Source organism: Apodemus sylvaticus, chromosome X, assembly GCF_947179515.1.
Source record: "Apodemus sylvaticus chromosome X, mApoSyl1.1, whole genome shotgun sequence".
NCBI classification, from domain to species: Eukaryota; Metazoa; Chordata; class Mammalia; order Rodentia; family Muridae; genus Apodemus; species Apodemus sylvaticus.
Window position 1 is genome coordinate 17,709,778 of NC_067495.1, and position 21,824 is coordinate 17,731,601.

A 21,824-nucleotide genomic window follows, 5' to 3' on the forward strand; every position below is an offset into this window, starting at 1 on the left:
GAAAGGGTAAGAAGAGAAGGGAAGAAGGAAAGGGGGGGAAAGCCTCTTTAGTTTAAAAAGACTCACAGTATTTTTTCAAACACATAGGGCAGAAGAGAAGGGGCTGTATGGCACAATACTGCCATCTAAGACTTTAAAAAAACAGACAGGCACCCACATCGGAGGATCGTCCATCTTCGGAGGATCATCCATCTTTTCCGCTGCTTTTCTGCCCACAGCCCATAAGATGAAGGCTGGGAAAGACAGGTGGGATGAACAACACACCACGCACTCAAACCTGAGCAAGGGGACTGGAGAACCATTCAAACAAAGGAAGCCTCTTTTAAGTCCCGCCCGCGGAACCATGGCAACAGCAACAGGAAGTCCCTACCACATTGGAATGATGAACTCTTCTTAGGGAAGGATTGGCTGGTTCAGAGTCTGCACGCATATGCTGGGGAGGTTGTTGCCAGACTGGCTGGAATCTTCTGCACTTTCCTTCCAATGCTGTAGTTGCCTGTTGCCTAAGAGACGCGGTAGGTAATGTCCAGAACCTGTTCCCGACAGCCCCCTGCGTCTCACGCTCAAGACGCATACAAGGACACGCTCCTCCCACTCACCCCAGCCTCGAACCCACTTCTGACGCACTCACTCTCCTCTCGGCCCTCACTTATCTGAATCTAACTACCCACAGCAGTGTTCACGAGGCCAAGCAAGCTGCCACTGGAATCTCTCATCCTTTGGGGCTTTCCCCACTGGCGGTCACACCTGAGCAGCAAGGAAGTGCAGGGAAGAGCATGCAGGGAAGTCCAATAATGGATAGGCCCCCTCCCTGTATCTGAGCTCCCAGAGGCAATGACAAGAAATACCTTAAAAGCCTTTTGAATTATTTTAGCTCTATCTTAACCTGAAAAATCTTATTTCGTAACAAAAACAGGCTCCAGTTTTTAATGGAACTGTATGTCACCTTTTTAATGACAGGTTTGTCATAAAAAAGACACACATGCACACACAGTTCTTTACTTTTCCTGGGGTCTTCTGGGGTCCAAGGTAGGGCTTGGACCAGGTTCTAAGAGAACTTCCCTTACATCTTAGCTCCACTGAAGTACAGTCCCTTTATTTTGCGGCAAGGAGGTGATAAGAAAAGCCCTGCTTCTACTGCTTGTTTCTTCCATGCACCATACTCGCCTGCCACGCGAGTTTCTTTCACTTAGATTTTAAAATCCATTGGTCTATATGACCCCTAAGTTCTTCTTTCTACTCACTATCCTAGACAGGCAGAAAAATAATTTGAGAATTTGAATATTACAAGAATGAGTAAACTCCAGCATCCTGAAGAGTACCAGCCACCCAGAAGGCACCTCTAAGCTTGGGGCTACAGCACTGATATGCCTTCAAATTAAGAGCATATCTAAAGAAAGAAAGTTTTTCACTCTGAAAGGTTTGTCAGTGCCCTACTATGCCCTACCTAGACAATACAGAGGTACCAGACTAGAACAGCACTGAAAAGTACTAAGCTCCATAAATATTTGAGTCTTTACATTTCAGGTGAGGTTCTTTATTTTGTTTGTTTGCTTAAAAAAAAAAAAAAAAAAAAAAAAAACAGGCTAACTTCTGAAATAGTAAGCTCATGCTTTATCCAGTATAAAGTTCCTAATGGCAATGTAGGCTATGCTATTGTGTTCCAGCACCCTTTCTGATTTAAGGTACATGGGGAAATCTTTACTTCTAAAGTCACATAGTAGCACAGGCCCTGGCAGACCACCTATCCTCAATAAGCTAATTAAACAAAGTAACAGGAAAAACTAGAAAGTCTTGGTTACTGCAGGACAGAGGCTAAAGGAGCACAGAACTCCAGTGATCTGCCCCCAAACCCATCTTCCAGTGTATAGAAGTAACATTTAGGTTTAAAAAGAGGGCAAAAAGTATGCATAATGAAGCTGTCCTGGTTATGGTATGGTCTCAGCCATCGTAGTCCAGACTCTTAGAAAATAGTCTGACAAGTCATCAGAATTGTTGGAACTCTCTGTACAAGAGATAGGCTCTCCCTCTGGCTGGCACAGAGTTTCAGTATTTTAGATCCCCCAGAATGAGACTACTGAGATTTCAATTTCTTGAGGTCCATTGTTCAACAGTTAGGCAAAGGGAGCAGATGTTTAGTAACTCCTTATGATATCTTCATTCCTACCTGGGCACTGATACAAGGAAATATCAGGTTACTTAGTCAAGGAAAGTTTATGTGCTCTGTCCTTGTCTGCAATCTTAGTGTGGAGGGATTGTTCAAATGTATCCAAGGTAAGGTATTACAACATAAAAAAAATATACAAGTGACTCAATTTCAGTATTTTTTGTGAGAGTATTTTTTGTCTCAAGTAGTCCATGCTGACCTCTGAAAAGCTACATAACTGAGGCTATCTTGAATTCCGGATCCTACTGCCTCTATCTCCTAAATGCAGAATTACAGGTGTGTCCCATGGAGCCCAACAGACACTGGAATGTAAATTGACTCTTAAACAGATATGCACAAAGGTAACAAGGAGGCTAGACAAGAGGTAAGAGGGTAGTTTGTCGAGAGCAGGTCTGTGATTCTATTGGGAACTGCCCCAGGTTCCAAAATGTGTGTTTTTTGAGTTCCTGAGAGCGGTTTCTACCACCTTTTAAATATTTACATATGAGCATGTTTTCCCTTTGTCATTACTTTTTGCTGAGCTGGGGATTGAACCCAGAGCTTTGCAGTGCTAAGCAAATGCTCTAACACTGAATTTATAGTCCTGATCACAAAATACTCATTTTAACAGCCTCTTATATATCTTGTATGTTCACCTTTTATACAAAAAAAAAAAAAAAAAAACATGTAAAAACAGATGCATAGGTCTTAAATATATGGAAATGTACACCTCTGATATAATTTATAGCCAAGTCAATTTAGTAACATTTAAAAGGGTAGCATTAATCTAGGGTACAGTAAAACACTCTTGATGAATGCTCTCAAAGGAATTTTGAAGAATGTATCTCAAACAGTCTTAGCAGGAGCCAAGGTATTCTAAAAAGAAATACTTGTACCCCTGGCTTAGGTTATCAGACTATTGAGACAATGGACCCTAAGAAATAGGAATTTACCCCAAGAGTCTTATTCTGGGAAGGGAAAGGCTAAGCTCAGGTGCCAGCCAGAGAGGGAGCTTGTCTCCTGGAAAGAGATTTTGCAAGCTGCTTACAGTTCATATGGCTGACCTTGCAGACCTGAAATCTTCATTGTTACCTGTCTAATCGGCTTATTGATGATAGATGGATGGCTGTGCCTATCTTAGGAATGCCAGAAACAGGCTGCTGTAATGCAGCAACTCCCAGAAACATGTCAACTTGTAGAGCTCAAAATAAGAATTATCATCTCAAATGTGGATAAGGATTTAGTAACAATATTTATTATAGTGTAACAGAAATAATGTCTTCCAAGTGGGAAATCACTCTGCACACTTCATAATTAAGAAATTAATGAAGAAAAAGCTCTTTATGGAACTTGTCCAGCTCTGGCTAATGCTCAGAGAATCTGGCCAAAAATTAGGGTTTTTGTCTGTTTTTTGTTTTGGTTTTGGTTTGGTTTTGAATAGTTGTTAGCTAACTGTGCTTTTACTGATGAGAGCAGAGGGGACATAATGGCAGACCAGGAACTAATGGTAATAGTAACCCTGCACTGCCCCTTAGAGGTATGTCCTTTTTAATAGCTGGTTCTAAGTCAGGGTTGTCCCCTTTTGTTATAGGAATGGAGCCTAAATAGAAGTCAATCGTGGTGAGTGATTATTAGCAGAAACTTTCCCAGCAACCTGAAACTTCAATAGTGGTACAGAATCTTCTTTCTCAGTTTCCAACAAGTCATGTTAATACACCAGTTATCTTCCAGTTTTGTTGGAAGGCAGCATTCATTTAGCTAAATTCTCCTCTGTGGCATTTAATACTTCCTAAGCAAGCTCACTAGAAAATCCTTTATAGCATCCATTTTTACTGCTTCAAGCTTCTCCTTCACCAGTTGCATTGTATTTTTTTTTTCTATTTCAAAAACAATAGAGGACATTTTAAGTATTTTATAAAGGATAATATACGCTGAAGTACTGGATTCTGGGTTTAATCAAATATACTAATTACCTAATAATAAACTAAACAACTTCAGAATTCAGTATGGGGCACTGTATTTCCTCAAATACAAAAAAAAAAAAAGACTATGATATACAAAACATGTTGGAAATATGGAACCTATTACAAGGGATTTGTTTGAGTAGCTGAGTCCTGGTTATTCTTTTCCCTTTTGTCTTAGCCGTGTATTCCAAAATGACTACAATAGATATTATCTGTTAAGCTAAATATGATGGCACAAACTCGAAATTACAGCTCAAGAGAAACTATCAGGATAATGAGACTTCTAAACCAACTTGGCTCAATAGCTAGACATTGTCTCAAAATAATATACCAAAAATATATAAAATGCCATTTTAGAGTAAGGGATTAATGATGAAGTAAAGGTATGAGGAAAACTGGCTTTGTAAACTCCTACAATCCACTGGATAGACTCAAGGGAGCAGTTAGGCTTCTTCACGACGACATTGAGTCGGGTTGTCAATGGACATATAAAAGATATAAAAGAAGTACAAATTTATGCTGGTCTTCTCTGCAAAATCAAGAACCCCTTTAAAGTGGAAATAATAGAACAATAGTTGTTGGTGAAGTCACAACACCCACTGTTAATGAATACAAAATGGTTCACAATGGCTAAAATTAGCAAAGCCAAAACAAAACTGAAGAAAGATTTATTACCTATAACATGTAAAGTGAGCACAGGCCTATTTCAAAGTAATGCCCTCCTGGAACAGAAAGAACACGGGAATTTTATTCAAGCATCCTATACATATTCATATAGGGGTGGGCCCATTCTAAGTATGTTCACTAAGGTCATTATTAGAGCACACATCTAAAGAGATTAAAGTGATGAGCAAGAATGTGTCGCTCTAGGCATGCTCAGCTTTAACTGAAAGTAAATGAAAACATCTTGAAGGAACATTAATACAGAAGTCTGCCCCGGAAGGTACCTGTCTCACTTAGAGGCTAGCACCATCAGCTTTTCCTCTCTCTTTCACAGCAGCAGAATGTCTTTCTTGTTCTCACCATCCCACCCCCAAACCCCCCACCCCCCACCAGCAACTCTCAGTCCCTCCACCCAATCTGATGAAGAGAACAATTTGCACAGCTGTCATGCCTTCCTCATAGATAATGTGCATGTTCAAGGAGCTTGCTGAATCAGAATATGTGGGCTCCAACATTTCTACTGAGATTTTAGGACAGGGTCTAACATTACCACACGTTTGAAAATTATGAGGAAGGAAAATAAACAGGTGGTGGTGGTGGTGGTGGTGGTGCATGCCTTTAATCTATGCACTCCGGAAGCAGAGGCAGGCAGATTTCTGTGAGTTTAAAACTAGCCTGGTCTATACAGCTGGTTCCAGGACAGCTAAGCCTAAGAAACCTTGTCTTATAAAAACAAAACACAAGGGGGTGGGGGGAGAGTCCAAGGCTAGAGAGCTGGCTCCATGGTTATCACTCACTGCTTTTCCAGAAGATAGTTCAGTACCCTGCATCCACATCAAATGCCCCACAACTGCTTCTAACTCCAGTTCTAAGACATCTAATACCCAATTCTGACTACTCCTAGCAGAAATGCAGGTACATGGTGTACAGATATTCAGGTACACACATATACATATAAATAATAATCATTTTAAGTGTTCTAGAAGTATACACCTTCACAGGTAGCAAGTCTAGGAAAATATGTGGGAGTTTGAGAGAAATCACAAATGTGAGTTTTGTTTGGTATCTCCCTAGGTAATCCAGGGAAACTTTACCAGGACACTGGGAAACTGGAAAAATAGGAGTAAAATGCAGTGACAGAAAAGGTAGATTTGGATGACATTTTTAAAAAAGATTTAATATGTATATGAGTACACTGTAGCTGTCTTTAAACACACCAGAAAAGGGTACCAGATCGCATTACAGATGGTTATGAGCCACCATGTGGTTACTAGGATTTGAACTCAGGACCTCTGGAAGAGCAGTCAGTGCTCTTAACCACTGAGCCATCTGTCCAGCCCCATTGTTTTTGTTGTTATTTGTTTGTTTTTTATTATGTATACAACATTCTGCCTACATGTATGCCTGCATGCCAGAAGAGGGCACCAGATCTCATCCTAAATGATTATGAGGCACCATGTGGTTGCTGGGAATTAAACTCAAAACTTCTGTTGAGCAACCAGTGCTCTTAATCTCTAAGCCATCTCTCCAGCTCAGCAATGACTAGATTTGTATATAAGTTATACAGAGTCTATGTTTTTTTTTTTTTGGTTGTTTTTTTGGTTTTGTTTTGTTTTGGTTTGGTTTTGGTTTTTTTGAGACAGGGTTTCTCTGTATAGCCCTGGCTGTCCTGGAACTCACTCTGTAGACCAGGCTGGCCTCGAACTCAGAAATCCACCTGCCTCTGCCTCCCAGAGTGCTGGGATTACAGGTGTGCGCCACCACCACCCGGCCAGAGTCTATGTTTTTAATACAGTAAGTCTGCTTCTAGAAATATATTACAAACAATTCATTATAGTGAAAATCTATGTACACAAAATATTCTTCATTTTATGGTGAGGATATCTTTGAAAAATGCATAAATATGCTTTTCTGATTACAATTTCTTCCATGGATTCCTACAAATGACACTGTTCTTTTTCTATTAGAAAGCAAAAATGAGAAGCTTAACATATACAACATACATGAGCTATGGCATTTAAAGAGTGTATTTGTGGCTGAGGGTCATTTAGCTCAGTTGGTAGGATACTTGCCTGACATACACAAAGCTCAAGGCTTGATTCGAATCCACATATAAACTTTTTAAGGTACATTTTATCAGGGTCAATATCTTTTTTAAAAAAGTCTACTCCACATTTTCAGAAATATGAGAAATAATAGTAACATGACGTGCAGCACTAGCAAGACACAAGCTAAGAGCCAGTTGGGCTATTATGAAAGCTATCACTTCCTGAAGCTGGTACTAATACCATCTAATGATGAATTATACTGTGGGAAAATACCATGCAGATGTGAAGCCAATCATCAAGAGTCTCCAGACACTGCAAGAAAAACACCTGATCCATTACACTCTACACTGAACATAGTTTGCAAGATGCTTTCCTGTTGCTAAGTACCCAGGTAAAGAATTTTACTTTTAAACTTGTGAAAATTCATTTGTATGCATATGAATAGTTTGCCTGAATGTATGTCTATGTACCATGTATGTGCCTGCCTGGTGCCCATGGAGGTCAAAAGAGGGCAAGAACGCCTGAAATTAAGAGTTATGCATGGTTGTGGGCCACCATGTGGGTGCTCAAACTTGAACCTCTGTCCACTACTAAAGCAACAAGTGCTCTTAAACACTGAGCTATGTCTTCAGCCACAAAAGATTTATTTTAATTATAATAACATATTCAGAGCTCAGAACAAAGTGTTACATGGAAAGAAAAGCCACGGTCAGAAAACTGTTTAGACACTATAAAGCACTATGAAATATGTTATATTTATAAACATTTTTAAAAGTTGGCATGATAACTCAGCAGTTAAGAGAAAGTAATGTTTTTGCAAAGGGCCCAAGTTCAATTTCCAACACCCATATTTGGTGACTCACAATAATAGCCTGTTATTCCAGTCCCAGGGGATTGATGGGATGCCTCTGTGGGCACTGCACTTATGTGTACATACATACATATGTACACACACACAACACACACACACACACAGAGACAATTAAAAACAAATCTTTAAAATGTAGTCTTTTGAAAATTACTCTGAAGAAATCATCACTTATAGACATACTGAACAAAATATGCATGTTCAAAGCATACTTCTGGGCACTTTTTGGAGTACTAAGGGAAAAAATGGTGAAAAGAAAGCAAACCATGTCCTTAGGAACAATGTTTTTATGTAGAAAAATGTTCACAGCTTTTCAAATGATTAATTGGTCAAGGTGATTCATACTAAATATGAGACTGGGTAATTAACACATGGGTCAGGTCCCAACCCCCCAAATAGCAGTTTGGCTCAGCTCAGGCTAGACTCTTACTCAGAAAACATTCAACATTCTTCAGAAACCCTGCAACATGGCTTACAGTTTACTAGGAAACACCATTAATTTCTTGCCTGCTCCTATAGCTCCCCAACCTCTAAAAGAGGAATCTACTTCTCTGTTAACTCAGCCTCCAACAGACCAGAGACCCAAGCTAGTTCCCAAGCTGTTTCAGCTAACCTGTCCTCCTCCCAAAAAACATAACCCTTATACCCGCAGGGCTCTCCCACTCTGCTCTCATAGCCCTGGCTATTGCCTGCCTGCTCCTCTCTCCCTGTCTCTCTCCCTCCCCCCTTCTCTGATCTATAATAAAAATAAAACTCTTCTCCCAACCATGGAGTGGTGTGTGTGTATGTGTGTGTGTGTGTGTATGTAAAGAAGCTGTGATGTAGACTCATTGACAGAATTGCAGAGAACACTGTGAAGATAAGAGATGCTGCAGGTCCAGAGTTTAATTAACTTTCCTTGAGCTAGTTCCAGCCCTACAGAAGACTAGCCATTCCTTGCCCACCTCTACACCGGAACATCTTGTGACTAATAGTAACCTTTTGGAATCTATTAATTTAGATCACTAGCTTCCACCAATGCAAAAGCTCAGACGGCATACCTAGTTCTTTGATGCATCCTCCGATGTATTTTAAACTCGCTTTATTCTCCAAAACTGCAAAACTTCATGAAACTTCCTCCACGTTGGAACATGGCATTTGGAGTAACCTAAATCTGTCTTGCAGTCAAAATAGCTCCAAAATACACCATATCTTATCTTCTTTAAGATGACAGCTGTGGTTACTGAGCTGATGTGTGTTTGTAAAAAGATGTTAAAAGCATCTAGGCGGATAGCTATGGATATATATGTGTGTTTGAAATGTACCTTTATGGAGGAGAAAACCTACAAGGCAATTACCATAAAGCATAAATAATGATAAGCACAGGTCAATGAGACTGTAGTAAATATTGTTTTCATTACACTTTACAGAAATTTCTAGATGAAACTGAGTCTTTATTGCAAGAATGTCCACATGCCCCAGGACAACTAAGGGTAACAATGACCAGATCTTTCAGAGAAGAAATCTAATGTCTAGAATACCCCCACAGGAGAACAGCAATTTAAAAAGTAAAGCATTCTAAGTCCTCAGAGTCTGAATTGTAAGGCAGGAATGCAGCAATCAATGGCATCATCCCAGCAGGCAAAAACTCCAACCCCTCCTTTTTTTTTAAACACAAAGGGTGGGTGAAACTATGCATGGGGTCACATCCTAGGGCAATATCGCCACCTAATGGTCATAGAAACCGACTCGCACACATCAGAAGAATGACTTGCTTTATTTAAACTTGCTTCCAGCACTGGAAATGACATGCCCAAGAAAATGGTGTAATAGCCAAAACCTTTACAAAATGCATTTATATTTTGCCAAGTGGACCCAGAAAATGATCCTCACCATATAAACTTTCCCTGCTGTGGCCCTTGGAACCAGGAAGTTCCTGATTCACCTCATCAAAATTCAGCTGTTCCTATCCAACAATTAGCAGGCCTTGAGCCTATGCAGAAATAGCTAGTGAGGTTTCTTCAACTCTCCTTCTTGGGGCTCGCCAAGACATGCCTTCCCAGTGTGCAGTTGCTGGTAGGTTGATGGCTGGGACTGCTGATCTCCAGGAACAACTGGCTCACCCACCATCATACACTGGTCCGTCCCATTCAAGGCAGCCTTGGAACCCATTCCTCGGGAGGAAACTCAGAGTCTTTCAATTCACCCTAACTACCCACCACAGAGCCAAGGACAGAGAGCAGAAGGCCACTGGACCCTCAAAAACCTACTGGCTTCTGTTTGCTTTACCTGCCTTTTGTCATGCCCCATGCAGCAGGAAAGACTGTTTTTCTGTCACAGTCAGTAATAGACAGGTGTTCTGAATGTATTGAGTCCCTGGACAAAATTAAGAAAACTGTAAGCTTTTAAAATTATATAAGTCTATCCCCAAAGGGGTTAACACCCACAGGTTGAGAACCACTGCTCAAGAGCAAGGAGAAAACCATGAGAGTACACTCAGCCCTAGGGAAATGGGACATTCCTCAAGAATCTTATCCTCAGACAAAGAAAAGACTCAAGAGCCTGGTGCAGGCCAGAAGACAAGCCTGCTTCCCAGGGATGGATTTCACATGGTTCTAACAACACACCCTGTAAGAGACTGATGCTGTACCAAAGATGAGTGAAACCACATCTGAACCAGGACTGTGGTTAAATATAACTCATGCCTCCTTTACGAACCTACATGTCATGCCAGAACACTGAAGATGGATTTGGGGGGAAGGGCACACTGGAGCTCTGTTCCTCTTCCCAGTGTTCCAACATAGATACATATCTTTTCTCTGCTTTTCACTACTAGTTTCTTTCATTGGCCTATTAACATCAGGTGGCAAGGCATAGTTTGTTATGGCTGTCAGGATCCAGGTTCTGACCCTAGCAAGCAAGCAAGGATCCATGTTTATTCTCTCTCAGATTTTGACTGTAGATGTGCTGCTTTATATTCTTGCCTGGACTTCCTTACAGTAACAAATTTTACCCTCAAATTGTAAGCCAAATAAACCCTTTCATCCCTAATATGCTTTTAGTCAGGGTTCCCTTTTGACGAAGTAATGAAGTCAGGTTCTCCAGAGACAGGGAAAGCAGGTGGAGCCCTGCAGCTCTGGGGAACAGCAAAATAACACTGACTAGTGAAGTCACTAGTTGCCTCTGCTTATCTTCTCAGCTCTCCCATTAACAGCTAAACCATCCCTCATCACCCCCACACCATTCTCCACCAGTGACTCTTGGCCCTTCCATCTAGTCTGAGGAAAGGGGCTGTTTCCACAGTGGCCATCTCATGGGGCTGAAAACAACGTGCATACTTGTGCAACATACAATGAACCAAAATCAGATAGGTATGACACTTCTGAGAAGAGAAAGACAAAGACAAAAAGTAAGGAGATAGCTGGGCAGTGGTGGCACACGCCTTTAATCCTGGCACTTGGGAGGCAGAGGCAGGTGGATTTCTGAGTTCAAGGCCAGTCTGGTCTACAGAGTGAGCTCCAGGACAGCCAGGGTTATACAGAGAAACCCTGTCTTGGAAAAAAACAAAAACAACAACAACAAAAATTCGCTGATAAACACCTTCAGCAAAGTGGATGGATACAAAATTAACTCAAAGAAATCAGGATGGGGGGGAGGGGTTGGTGGTGGTGGTGGTGGTGGTAGTGGTGGTGCACACTTTTAATCCCAGCACTTGGGAGGCAGAGGCAGGTGGATTTCTGAGTTCAAGGCCAGTCTGGTCTACAGAGTGAGCTCCAGGACAGCCAGGGTTATACAGAGAAACCCTGTCTCGGAAAAAAAAACAAAAACAACAACAACAAAAATTCGCTGATAAACACCTTCAGCAAAGTGGATGGATACAAAATTAACTCAAAGAAATCAGGATGGGGGGGAGGGGTTGGTGGTGGTGGTGGTGGTGGTAGTGGTGGTGCACACTTTTAATCCCAGCACTTGGGAGGCAGAGGCAGGTGGATTTCTGAGTTCAAGGCCAGTCTGGTCTACAGAGTGAGCTCCAGGACAGCCAGGGTTATACAGAGAAACCCTGTCTCGGAAAAAAACAAAAACAACAACAACAAAAATTCGCTGATAAACACCTTCAGCAAAGTGGATGGATACAAAATTAACTCAAAGAAATCAGGATGGGGGGGGTTGTTGTTGTTGTTGGTGGTGGTGGTGGTGGTGGTGCACACTTTTAATCCCAGCACTTGGGAGGCAGAGGCAGGTGGATTTCTGAGTTCGAGGCCAGCCTGGTCTACAGAGTGAGTTCCAGGACAGCCAGGGCTACACAGAGAAACCCTGTCTCAAAAAAAAAAAAAAAAAAAAAAAAAAACCTACAACAACAAAAATCAGTAACCCACCTTTATGCAAATGCTGAATAGGCCAAGAAAGAAATTAGAGAAACAACACCATTTACAATAGTCACAAATAATATAAAATAACTTGGTGTAACTTTAACCAAGTAAGTGTAGGATCTGGAAGACAAGAATTTCAATTCCCTGAAGAAAGAAATTGAAGAAGATATCAGAAGATGAAAAGATCTCCCATGCTCATGAATAGGTAGGCTGAACATAGTAAAAAAAAATGGCCCTCTTACAAAAGCAAATCTATAGATTCAACCAAAATTCCAACACAATTTTTATAGACCTTGAAAAAGCAATTCTCAACTTCATATGGATGAACAAAAAATCCAGGATAGCCAAAGCAATCCTGAACAATAAAAGAAGTTCAGGAGGAATCACCATCCCTGACCTCAAGCTATACTACAGAGCAATTGTGATTAAAAATTCCATGGTATTAGTACAGAAACAGACACATTGATCAATGGAATTGAATGGAAGACCCAGAGATAAACCCACAGACCTGTGTACACTTGATTTTTGACAAAGAAACCAAAACAATACAAGGAAAAATAAGAAAGTATCCTCAACAAATGGTGCTAGTCTAATTGGATGTCTATATGAAGAAGAATAAAATAGATCTGTATTTATCACCCTGAACAAAATTCAAGTCCAAGTGGATTAAGAAATTTAACATGAAACTAGACACACTAAATCTAATAGAAGAGAAAGTGGGAAATAGTCTCAAATGCATTAGCACAGGGGAAAATTTCCTGAACAGAGTACAACTGAGAATTGATAAATGGGACCTCATGAAACTGAAAAGCTTCTGAAAGGCAAAGGACAGTGTCAACAAGACAAAACAGCAGCCTACAGATTGGGAAAGGATCTTTACCAAATCTACATCTGACAGGGGGCTAATATCCAAAATTTACAAAGAATTCAAGAAGAATTCAAGAAGACACCAATAACTCAAAGAACACAACTTTAAAATGCGGTACAAAGCTAAGAGAATTCTCAACAGAGGAATCTTGAATGGCTGAGAAGCACTTAAAGAAATAAATGTTCAAAGTCCCTAGTCATCAGAGAAATGTAAATCAAAATGACCCTGAGGTTCCATCTTACACACATCAGAATAGTTAAGATCAAAAACGCAAGCAGGGAGCTGGAGAGATGGCTCAGCAGTTAAGAGCACTGACTGTTCTTCCGAAGGTCCCAAGTTGAAATCCCAGAACCCACATGGTGGCTCACAAACATCCATAAAGAGATCTGATGCCTTCTTCTGGAGTGTCTGAAGACAGCTGCAGGGTACTTACATATAATTAATTAATTAATTAATTAATTAATTAAAAAAAAACTTAAGCAATAGCAGATGCTGGCGAGGATGTGGAGCAAGGGAAACACTTCTTCATTGCTGGTGAGAGCGCAAACTTGTACAACCACTTTGGAAATCAATTTGGTGGGTCCTCAGAAATGTGGGAATAGTCCTACCTTAAGACCCAGCTATAACACTCCTAGGCATATACCCAAAAGATTCTTCAACACCCCACAAAGACACTTGCTCAACTCTGTTCATAGCAGCTTTATCCTTAGTAGCCAAAAACTGGAAAAATCCTAGATGTCCCTCAACTGAAGAATGGATAAAATATTCATAAGATAAAAACAGTCATGAGAGGCAGATGGAGGGAAGGAACTAGAAGGGATGGGGAGGGGAATAGGGGTTTCAGGATCAGGTGTGGGGAAGGACAGGATGGCAAGATGGCGATGAAAACAAATGAAATCTGCAACTGAAGGGGGTGAGGAGGTGGGGGGCATTTCCAGGGTGAGACAGAGACCCGGGATAAGGAGATACCCAAGAATCAATGGGGAAACCCTTAGCTGTGACTCACAGCATTAACGATATGGAACCTGAAGAGGCTACCTCCTGTAGCCAGGCAGAAACCCCAGTGGATCAACAGACACACCAACTCCCCCACAAAACTTTCAAGGCCAAATTTATCCCATCTACAAGAAATGCAGGCACAGGGGATGAAGCAGAGACTGAGGGAATGGCCAACCAATAACCAGCCCAACTTGAGGCCCATCCCAGGGGCAAGCACCAATCCCTGACACTATTAATGATACTCTGTTGTGCTTGCAGACAGGAGTCTAGCATGGCTGTCCTCTGAGAGGCTCCACCCAGCAGCTGACTCAGACAGATGCAGACACCCACAGCCAAACAGTGGAGGGAGCTTGGAGACTCTCATGGAAGAATAGAGGAAGGATGGTGGGTTCTGAAGGGGACAGGAACTCCACAGGAAGACCAACAGAGACAACTAACCCTTGCAGCTCTCAGAGTCTGAACCACCAAACAAAGAACATACACGGGCTGGCCCTAGGCCTCCCTGCTCAAATGTAACAGATGTGCAGCTTGGCCTTCATGTGGGTCCTGAAATGGAAAGCAGCTATCCCAAAAGCTGTTGCCTGTCTGTGGGATGTGTTCTTCTAGCTGGGCTGCCTTGTCTGGCCTCTGGGAGAGGACATGCCTAGCCTTTCAGATACTTGAAATGCCAGGATGGGGTGATACCCAGGAGAGCCCCATACCCTCAAAGAAGTGGGAGGAATGGGGGAAGGACTTAAGGGTGGGCATTCCTATGAAGGTACTGTGGATTTTCTTCTTTTTTTTTCTTTTTCTTTTCTTTTTGTTTCTTTTGGTCTTCAAGACATTTTAGTGGAGAGTTTAAGCATGGTAAGTAGAAACTCAAGAGTAAAACTAAAAATAAGCAACAGGAGGCTGGAGAGGTGGCTCAGCAGTTAAAAGCACTAACTGCTCTTCCAGAGGTCCCAGGTTCAATTTCCCATACAACCAGGGAAGCTCACAGCTGTTTGTAACTCCGAGATCTAAGACCCTCACACAGGCATACATTCAGGCAAAATACCAATGCACATAAAATATAAATAAATAAATAAATAAATAAATAAATAAATAAATAAATAAATAACAGGAGGGGTGGATCTCTTCAGCTTTCTACATAAGACTAAGTCCGTAAAACAGGGTGTTGGAACCCTTGGAATGCTGAAGGTATAGCTCAGCAGCTGGCCACTCACCTTGCACAGTCTGAGCAGTAAATTTTATCCCAGCACTGCGGTAAAAGATCAATAAATTTGGTTATAGAAAAAGATAATTTATACATCTGAAAATGATAAACATAACTGCAAAGTTAAAACGAAAAGTCAAAGCTTTGCAATGCAGTACTCACTTCAGCAGGACAGATTTTAAAAGTGGAACAATCCACAGATGTATGAATGGCTTCTGTGTGTAAGGATGACCCAAATTTGTGAAACAAATTAAGTCAATTTTACCTACTAGGATGAAAAAACTGCCTTGGTAATAAACTGAGAAAACTCACTTTCAATTAAGAAGAAAAATTTGCAATGCAGGTGATGGATGGTAGCTAATTTCTATACCTGCAACTATTAAAATTAATAATCTCTAACTACCTTTAAAAATTAGGGCTTGTAGCAGGGCAGTGGTGGCACATGCCTTTAAGTCCAGCACTCAGGAGGCAGAGGCACGCAGACCTCTGAGTTCGAGGACAGCCTAGGCTACCTAGAGAAACATTGCCTAGAAAAACAAACAAATCAAAAACATTAGAGCTGGGCTATCTAGGTCAGTGGTAGAACATCTGCCTAGCATATATAAGGTCAATACTCAGTAACAAAATAATAACAATAATTATATATATTTATATTTAATAACCAAAATGTTAAATTTGCATAAATAAGCAGAAATATTATTTAATATTTTAAAGTGAAAATAATTTAATAAACTGATATTTAATGTAATTATATATGGCAATGGCTGTTTATATTAAATATTAGTTTATAATATTTATAATAATTTATTATAAATCATAAAAAAGGCATAGTAAACAAGAATCCTCATAGAAAGAGTAATCTTCCAAGAGTGAATGAACTGTTTGGCCTTTGGACCTAATAAATCTACTTCTAAAATTTCATTGTGGATAATTGGAGATGTTGAAACAGTATGTTAGTACAATAATATTCTTTTCACTTTATGGAGAAATTATCTTTAAATAAAATACACTGAGATTCTCTGCCATAGTGCACCATATCCAGGTGGCCCCGGGAGGTAGGACCAAGGAGTGTGGAGAGGCCTGAGAGCACAGGGAGGACCACCCCTGCTGCTCAGAGGAACCAGCCCCTAACCCTGAGGACACAAGAGCCCAGGAGCAGCCTGGGACAGGAATCTTCTGACTTCCTTCTGCACCCAGAGCTGATCCTGGGCCACAGAGCTACACACACAAATACCACCACAAGAGAGCTGATCTGCCAGGAGTGCCTACAAACCAGTGTGCACAGGTAAGACCACCACTTCTCTTCAAACTCCTGGCCCAAGAGGGACCTGCCCAGAGACATCAGGACACAGGAACCAAGAATCAGTTGGGGACAGGCTCTTTCTGGTTTCCTGAGCTGACCCTGTATCACAGCTCTCCATACCTTAATTCCTCCCAGAGAGGACAGGTCTCCGAGGAGTACTGATACACAGGCTTGCAGGACAGATAAACCAGTTAGAGACAGCGAGACCAGCTAACACCAGAGATAGCCAGATGGCAAAAGGCAAACACAAGATCATTACCAACAGAAACCAAGGCAACATGGCACCATCAGAACCCAATTTTCCCACCACAGCAAGTCCTGAATACCCCAACACACCAAAAAAACAAGATCTGGATTTAAAATTACATCTCATGATGCTGATAGAGGACTTCAAGGACGACATAAATAACTCCCTTAAAGAAATACAGAAGAACATAGGTCAACGGGTAGAAGCACTTTAAAAAATTATAGGAAAACACAAACAAACAAGTGAAGGAACTGAACAAAACCATCTAGGATCTAAAAGTGGAAATAGAAACAATAAAGAAATCACAAAGGGAGACAACTCTGGAGATAGAAAACCTTGGAAAGAAATCAGGAGTAACAGATGCAAGCATCAACAACAGAATATAAGAGATAGAAGAGAGAGCCTCGGGTGCTGAAAAAAACATAGAAAACATTGACTCTACAGTGAAGGAAAATGCAAAATGCAAAATGCTTTTAACCCAAAACATCCAGGAAATCCAGGACAAAATGAGAAGGATTATAGGTATAGAAGAGAGCAAAGATTTACAACATAAAGGGTCAGTAAATATCTTCAACAAAATTATAGAAGAAAACTTCCCTAACCTAAAGAAAAAGATGTCCATGAAAAAACAAGAAGCCTTCAGAACTCCAAACAGACTGGACCAGAACAGAAAGTCTTCCTGGCACATAATAATCAAAACACCAAATACACCAAACAAAGAATATTAAAAGCAGTAAGGGAAAAAGGTCAAGTAACTTATAAAGGAAGATCTATCAGAATTACACCAGGCTTTTCACCAGAGACTATGAGAGCTAGAAGATCCTGGGCAGATGTCATACAAACCCTAAGAGAAACCAAATGCCAGCCCAGACTGCTATATGCAGCAAAACTCTCAATCACCATAGTTGGAGAAACCAAGGATAAAACCAAATTTACAGTATCTTTCCACAAAGGATAAGATTTCCTACAAAGGATAATAGATGGAAAATGTCAATATAAGGGAGGGAAACTACACCCTAGAAAGAGCAAGAAAGTAATCTTCTTTCAACAAACCCAAAAGAAGATAACCACACAAACATAAAAATAACATCAAAAATAGCAGGAAGCAACAATCACTATTCCTTAATATCTCTTAACATCAGTGAACTCAATTCCACTATAAAAAGACATAGACTAACAGACTGGATACATAAATAAGACCCAACATTTTTCTGCATACAGGAAACGCATCTCAGTGTCAAAGACAGACACTAGCCCAGAATAAAAAGCTGGAAAACAGTTTTCCTGCTTAAAAAAAAAAAAAAAAGAAAGAAAAAAAGAAAGAAAAAAAAAAGAAACAGGCATCCCCCATTAGGTAGGTCACCACCCCCTAAAACAGGTTCTGCTCCCACACAGACACTGAGACAATAACCAAGGGTATCAATATGAGCAACCAGAATACCCAAACTGGCCAATATCCCTGGTCCATCACTGTCTAATCTCACACTTACTTCGCAAAACGCTTTCCTGAATCTCATAGGAAGGGGATGAACATGCCAGGCATTGGTCTACGATGGAACAATATCTCCAGCTCTCCTGTTTATTTTTCTTTTTAATTTCAAGACACAGTTTCATCCGACGGTACCAGCTGGCCTTCAACTCACTCTACAGCACAGACAGGCCTTGAACTGCAAACCTTCCTACCCATCTTCCCAGTAGCCAGATTACAGGCCTGTACCACCAGGCCTGATCTGACTCAGTCATGTAGTATGGATAGAGAATGGTGTACCCTGAAGAAATCAGACACTTGGTCATTTGTTCAACAAACACCAAAGTTCAGAACACATAGCTGCTGTGATGCTGAACTGAAAGTGTACTGGTGAGCAAGGGGAAAGCACAGCAAGCATGGTGCAATCCTTAGGCGCCATCCTTTATGGCACACGACACTGGCATAAGGAGGAAAGTCAGTGATCAGATGACAATGTCACATTTGGGAAAAAATGTTCAAGTCTTTTTCTCATTTTGAGATTCATTTTTATCGCCTTGTAATCATGCATGTGCCTGTGCGTGTGCGTGGAGGTGTTCCTGTAGGCCAGAGGCATCTGATTGTCTGGAGCCAAGGTGGGTCCTAGGAAGGGACCTCTGCAAGAGCAGTACTAGCTCTTAACTGCTGAGCCATCTCTCCAGTTCCTATAGTCTTTTTCAAATCATCACCTGTGGGGGGGGGGGGGGGGGAAGGGTGTTCAGTGAGATTTAATTTTTTTTAATTGTTAAAGCAATAACACAAATACTCATTTCTGTGTGTGTAAATTATACACATAGGGATGGAAAAGAAAAAACACTGAATCCAATATTGTAAACTATATTGAGCCTGGATGACAGCTATGTGGATAAGAAATTTCATTATTACCCCTGCTAACGGTTAAATGAAAGAACAAAGATGTTTATAAAGAGCCTAATGGCAATGATAATCCTAATGACAAGTTAAAGAAAAGCATGACTTTTAGAAAAGCCAAAACACAAGTAGCTGCCCAACAGAAGGAAAAAACAAAACCGCCTACTAGAAGAGCAAAGGGCTTTATCCACTAGCAAGAAAAAAAAAAAAAAAAAAAAACAAGGAAAAGAGAACCAGATGGAGAAAGCATACTTTAGACAAACCACTTTTTTTAAGCACAAAGGGCGGGGTGGAGTGGGCAGGACTACGATACCGCGGTGAACATTGCCATCTAGCGGCCAAAGAAATTGACACTCACCCGCACAGAACAAAAAAAAATTTCTGCTGCTTTTCAGTCAACGGTTGTAGAAATGAATACTCCGGAAGGTAAGCGGAATGGAGAAAACCGCCGAAGTCACTCGTACTTGCCTAAGAAAGCACAGCGAACCGGATCCGCGATGAAAGCCCAAACGCCCATCCTCGCCCTAGCGAAAATCAGCTGGAGTCCCGCCCCCTCACCGGAAGGAAGCTGTAAGATACGTTCTGAGATTGGCTAATTCTTGCGTTTGCGCAGTGCTCTCAATGAGGTCGCTGCCAGCTTCCCTAAGTGTTGCCGGATGTAACTTCCAAAATTGTTATTATAGGCCAAAGGACAGAGCTTGTGACTTGCTGCCACATAGCCCTGGTTTTCTTAGGTTCTAGCTATTCGAGCACTGACCCAGATCTCCTCCCGTTCGGCCCAGCCTTCCAGCCCTTACCGCTCTGATCATAAAGCCTTTTTGGATGATTATACCTGAACCCTAAAAACACAGTGGGGGGAAAAGGTCACATCCTTTACCAAAAGAAGATATATTTTGAACAGTATTGTACACAGATGACCTATATTACTTTTTTTGTTTGTTTGTTTGTATGTTTGCTTGTGTTTGAGCCATGGTCTCCTGTAGGCAAAGCTGGTGCCAAACTTGGTATTTTACCAAGGTCAGATTTGAACTCCTCATCCTCATGGCTCCACCTCCAGAACACTGAGATTATAGGCAGTGCAGTACCAACTTAGAATCAATTCTTACTGACAGTTGCTTTAGCATCTGGACTTTTTTGGATGTGTAGTTTACTAGTTTTTTGTTTTCTGTTTTTTCTTCTCATAGGATTTTATGAAGGAGCCAACCTTGAGGTCAGGGCTCTAGAGGACGATTCTTCCAGCTACTTCAGCCTTTGTTATTTTCCTGGAGTTAAGTCCCTTTGTTCTCTGGTCAGGCCCCTTTCTTAACTGTGTTGAAGAAAAGCCAAATGGAGCATCCAGGCAGCAGAGATTCCTGTGTCCGGCCTAGCAACTCTGGTGCACTGCACTTTTTTTTTTTTCTTTCCAAAGTTTCTTTTATTTAAACAAATAGTTTTGTGATGAAGATTCCTGAAAAGAAGCTGTGTGTGGTTGTGTTTATGTCTGCAGAGACTGATGGGCCCACTGGAATTTCAGTATTATGGAACGATAAGAATTGTGCAGGTTCAGAGGCTATTTTATCTTGAGCTAGTTTGAGCCTTCCTGGCCCCACTCTGTATCTGAACTAACACACCTTATAATAATAATAAAAATCTTTTGGAAGCTGGTAACTTTAGAACTAACATCTCATTTATAATAAATAAAAAGCTTGTTGGTGCTATTAACTTAAACATTCTGTGATAATAAATAACCTCTTAGAAGCTATTTACTTAGAACTAATATTTTATGATAATAAATAAAAGCCACTTAGAAGTTATTAATTTAACAGAGCACTACTTCTGCCAATCCCAGAGCTAAGGATGTCATCCGATAGCATTTTAGGCCTGTAGAATAGCTCCTCCATCTTGTTGTTCATACCTCCTGGTTTATCCATCAACGTATTTTAAACTTGCCTTGATTTATGACTTCCTTTGTTCTGTAAAACTCTTTCACCTGAAAATAATGTGTCTAAGCACAGCAGGTCTACAACATTGTAAAACACTAAAGAAACCCTTAAGACATTACTGTAAACTGGGAGGTAGTGGCTTATACTTTTAATCCCAGCACTATGAAGGCAGGCAGGCCTTTGTAATTTCGAGGCTAGTCTGGTTTACAGAGCAAGTTCCAGGATGGCCAGGGCTACAGAGAAAAACCCTGTCTTGAGAACAATTTAAAAATAAATGAATAAATAACTTTTGAAAAGATTATTTGTAAATAAAAATTCCATCCTTTTAAAACTAATATAGCCAAGTGAGGTGGTGTATGCCTTTAATCCCAGCACTTGAGAAGCAGAGGCAGGTAGATTCCAGTGAACTGGGAACCACCCTGGTATAAACAGCCAGTTTCAAGCTTGCCAGACTATAGTGAAACCTTGTCTCAAAAATAAAATAAATGAATGAATGAATAAAACATAAAGCTAATTTATTACCTCCACCTTATTGCATAGTAGAGCCCATGCTCTGCCTAAAGCGCATAGGAGCATCTGGACTGCATACAGAGGCACTGAAAGCTAAACCTCTACAGGCATTTGAGGCTTTGTATTTCAGGTGCATGTATTTTTTTAATAACATTACCAATGTTGACTTTACCAAATATTATATCAAGCTTTTGTCTATAAATAATTCCTACTGGTATCTTAGATTGTATTACTTTGTTGCAACATTAGAAAGTAGAGGGGAACTCCTAACTCGCCTGAAAAGTAGAATTCCAGAGTCTATGTTCTTTTCTATTAAAAAAATCATATGACTATGACTATGTGTTTTTAAGAATCAAAGCTGACAAGCT

General features: G+C 40.7%; 1 protein-coding gene across 4 annotated transcripts in view; it reads right to left on the minus strand.

Moving 5' to 3' along the window:
- The window catches only part of LOC127675174 (protein FAM104A-like), a 47,434-nt gene extending 27,862 nt beyond the window's left edge, over positions 1–19,572 (minus strand). For 2 of the 4 annotated variants that reach the window (XR_007975441.1, XM_052171180.1), the window contains exon 1: positions 19,383–19,572. Coding sequence is in view for 2 of the 4 variants with exons in the window: in XM_052171181.1 (XP_052027141.1) it covers positions 158–192 (35 nt within the window). In the remaining 2 variants the exon portion in view is untranslated. Of the gene's footprint in view, positions 1–157; positions 252–370; positions 532–19,382 lie in introns of those variants that run through there. The other 2 variants (XM_052171183.1, XM_052171181.1) reach the window with 2 other exon arrangements.
- Positions 19,573–21,824: the final 2,252 nt, after the last annotated feature.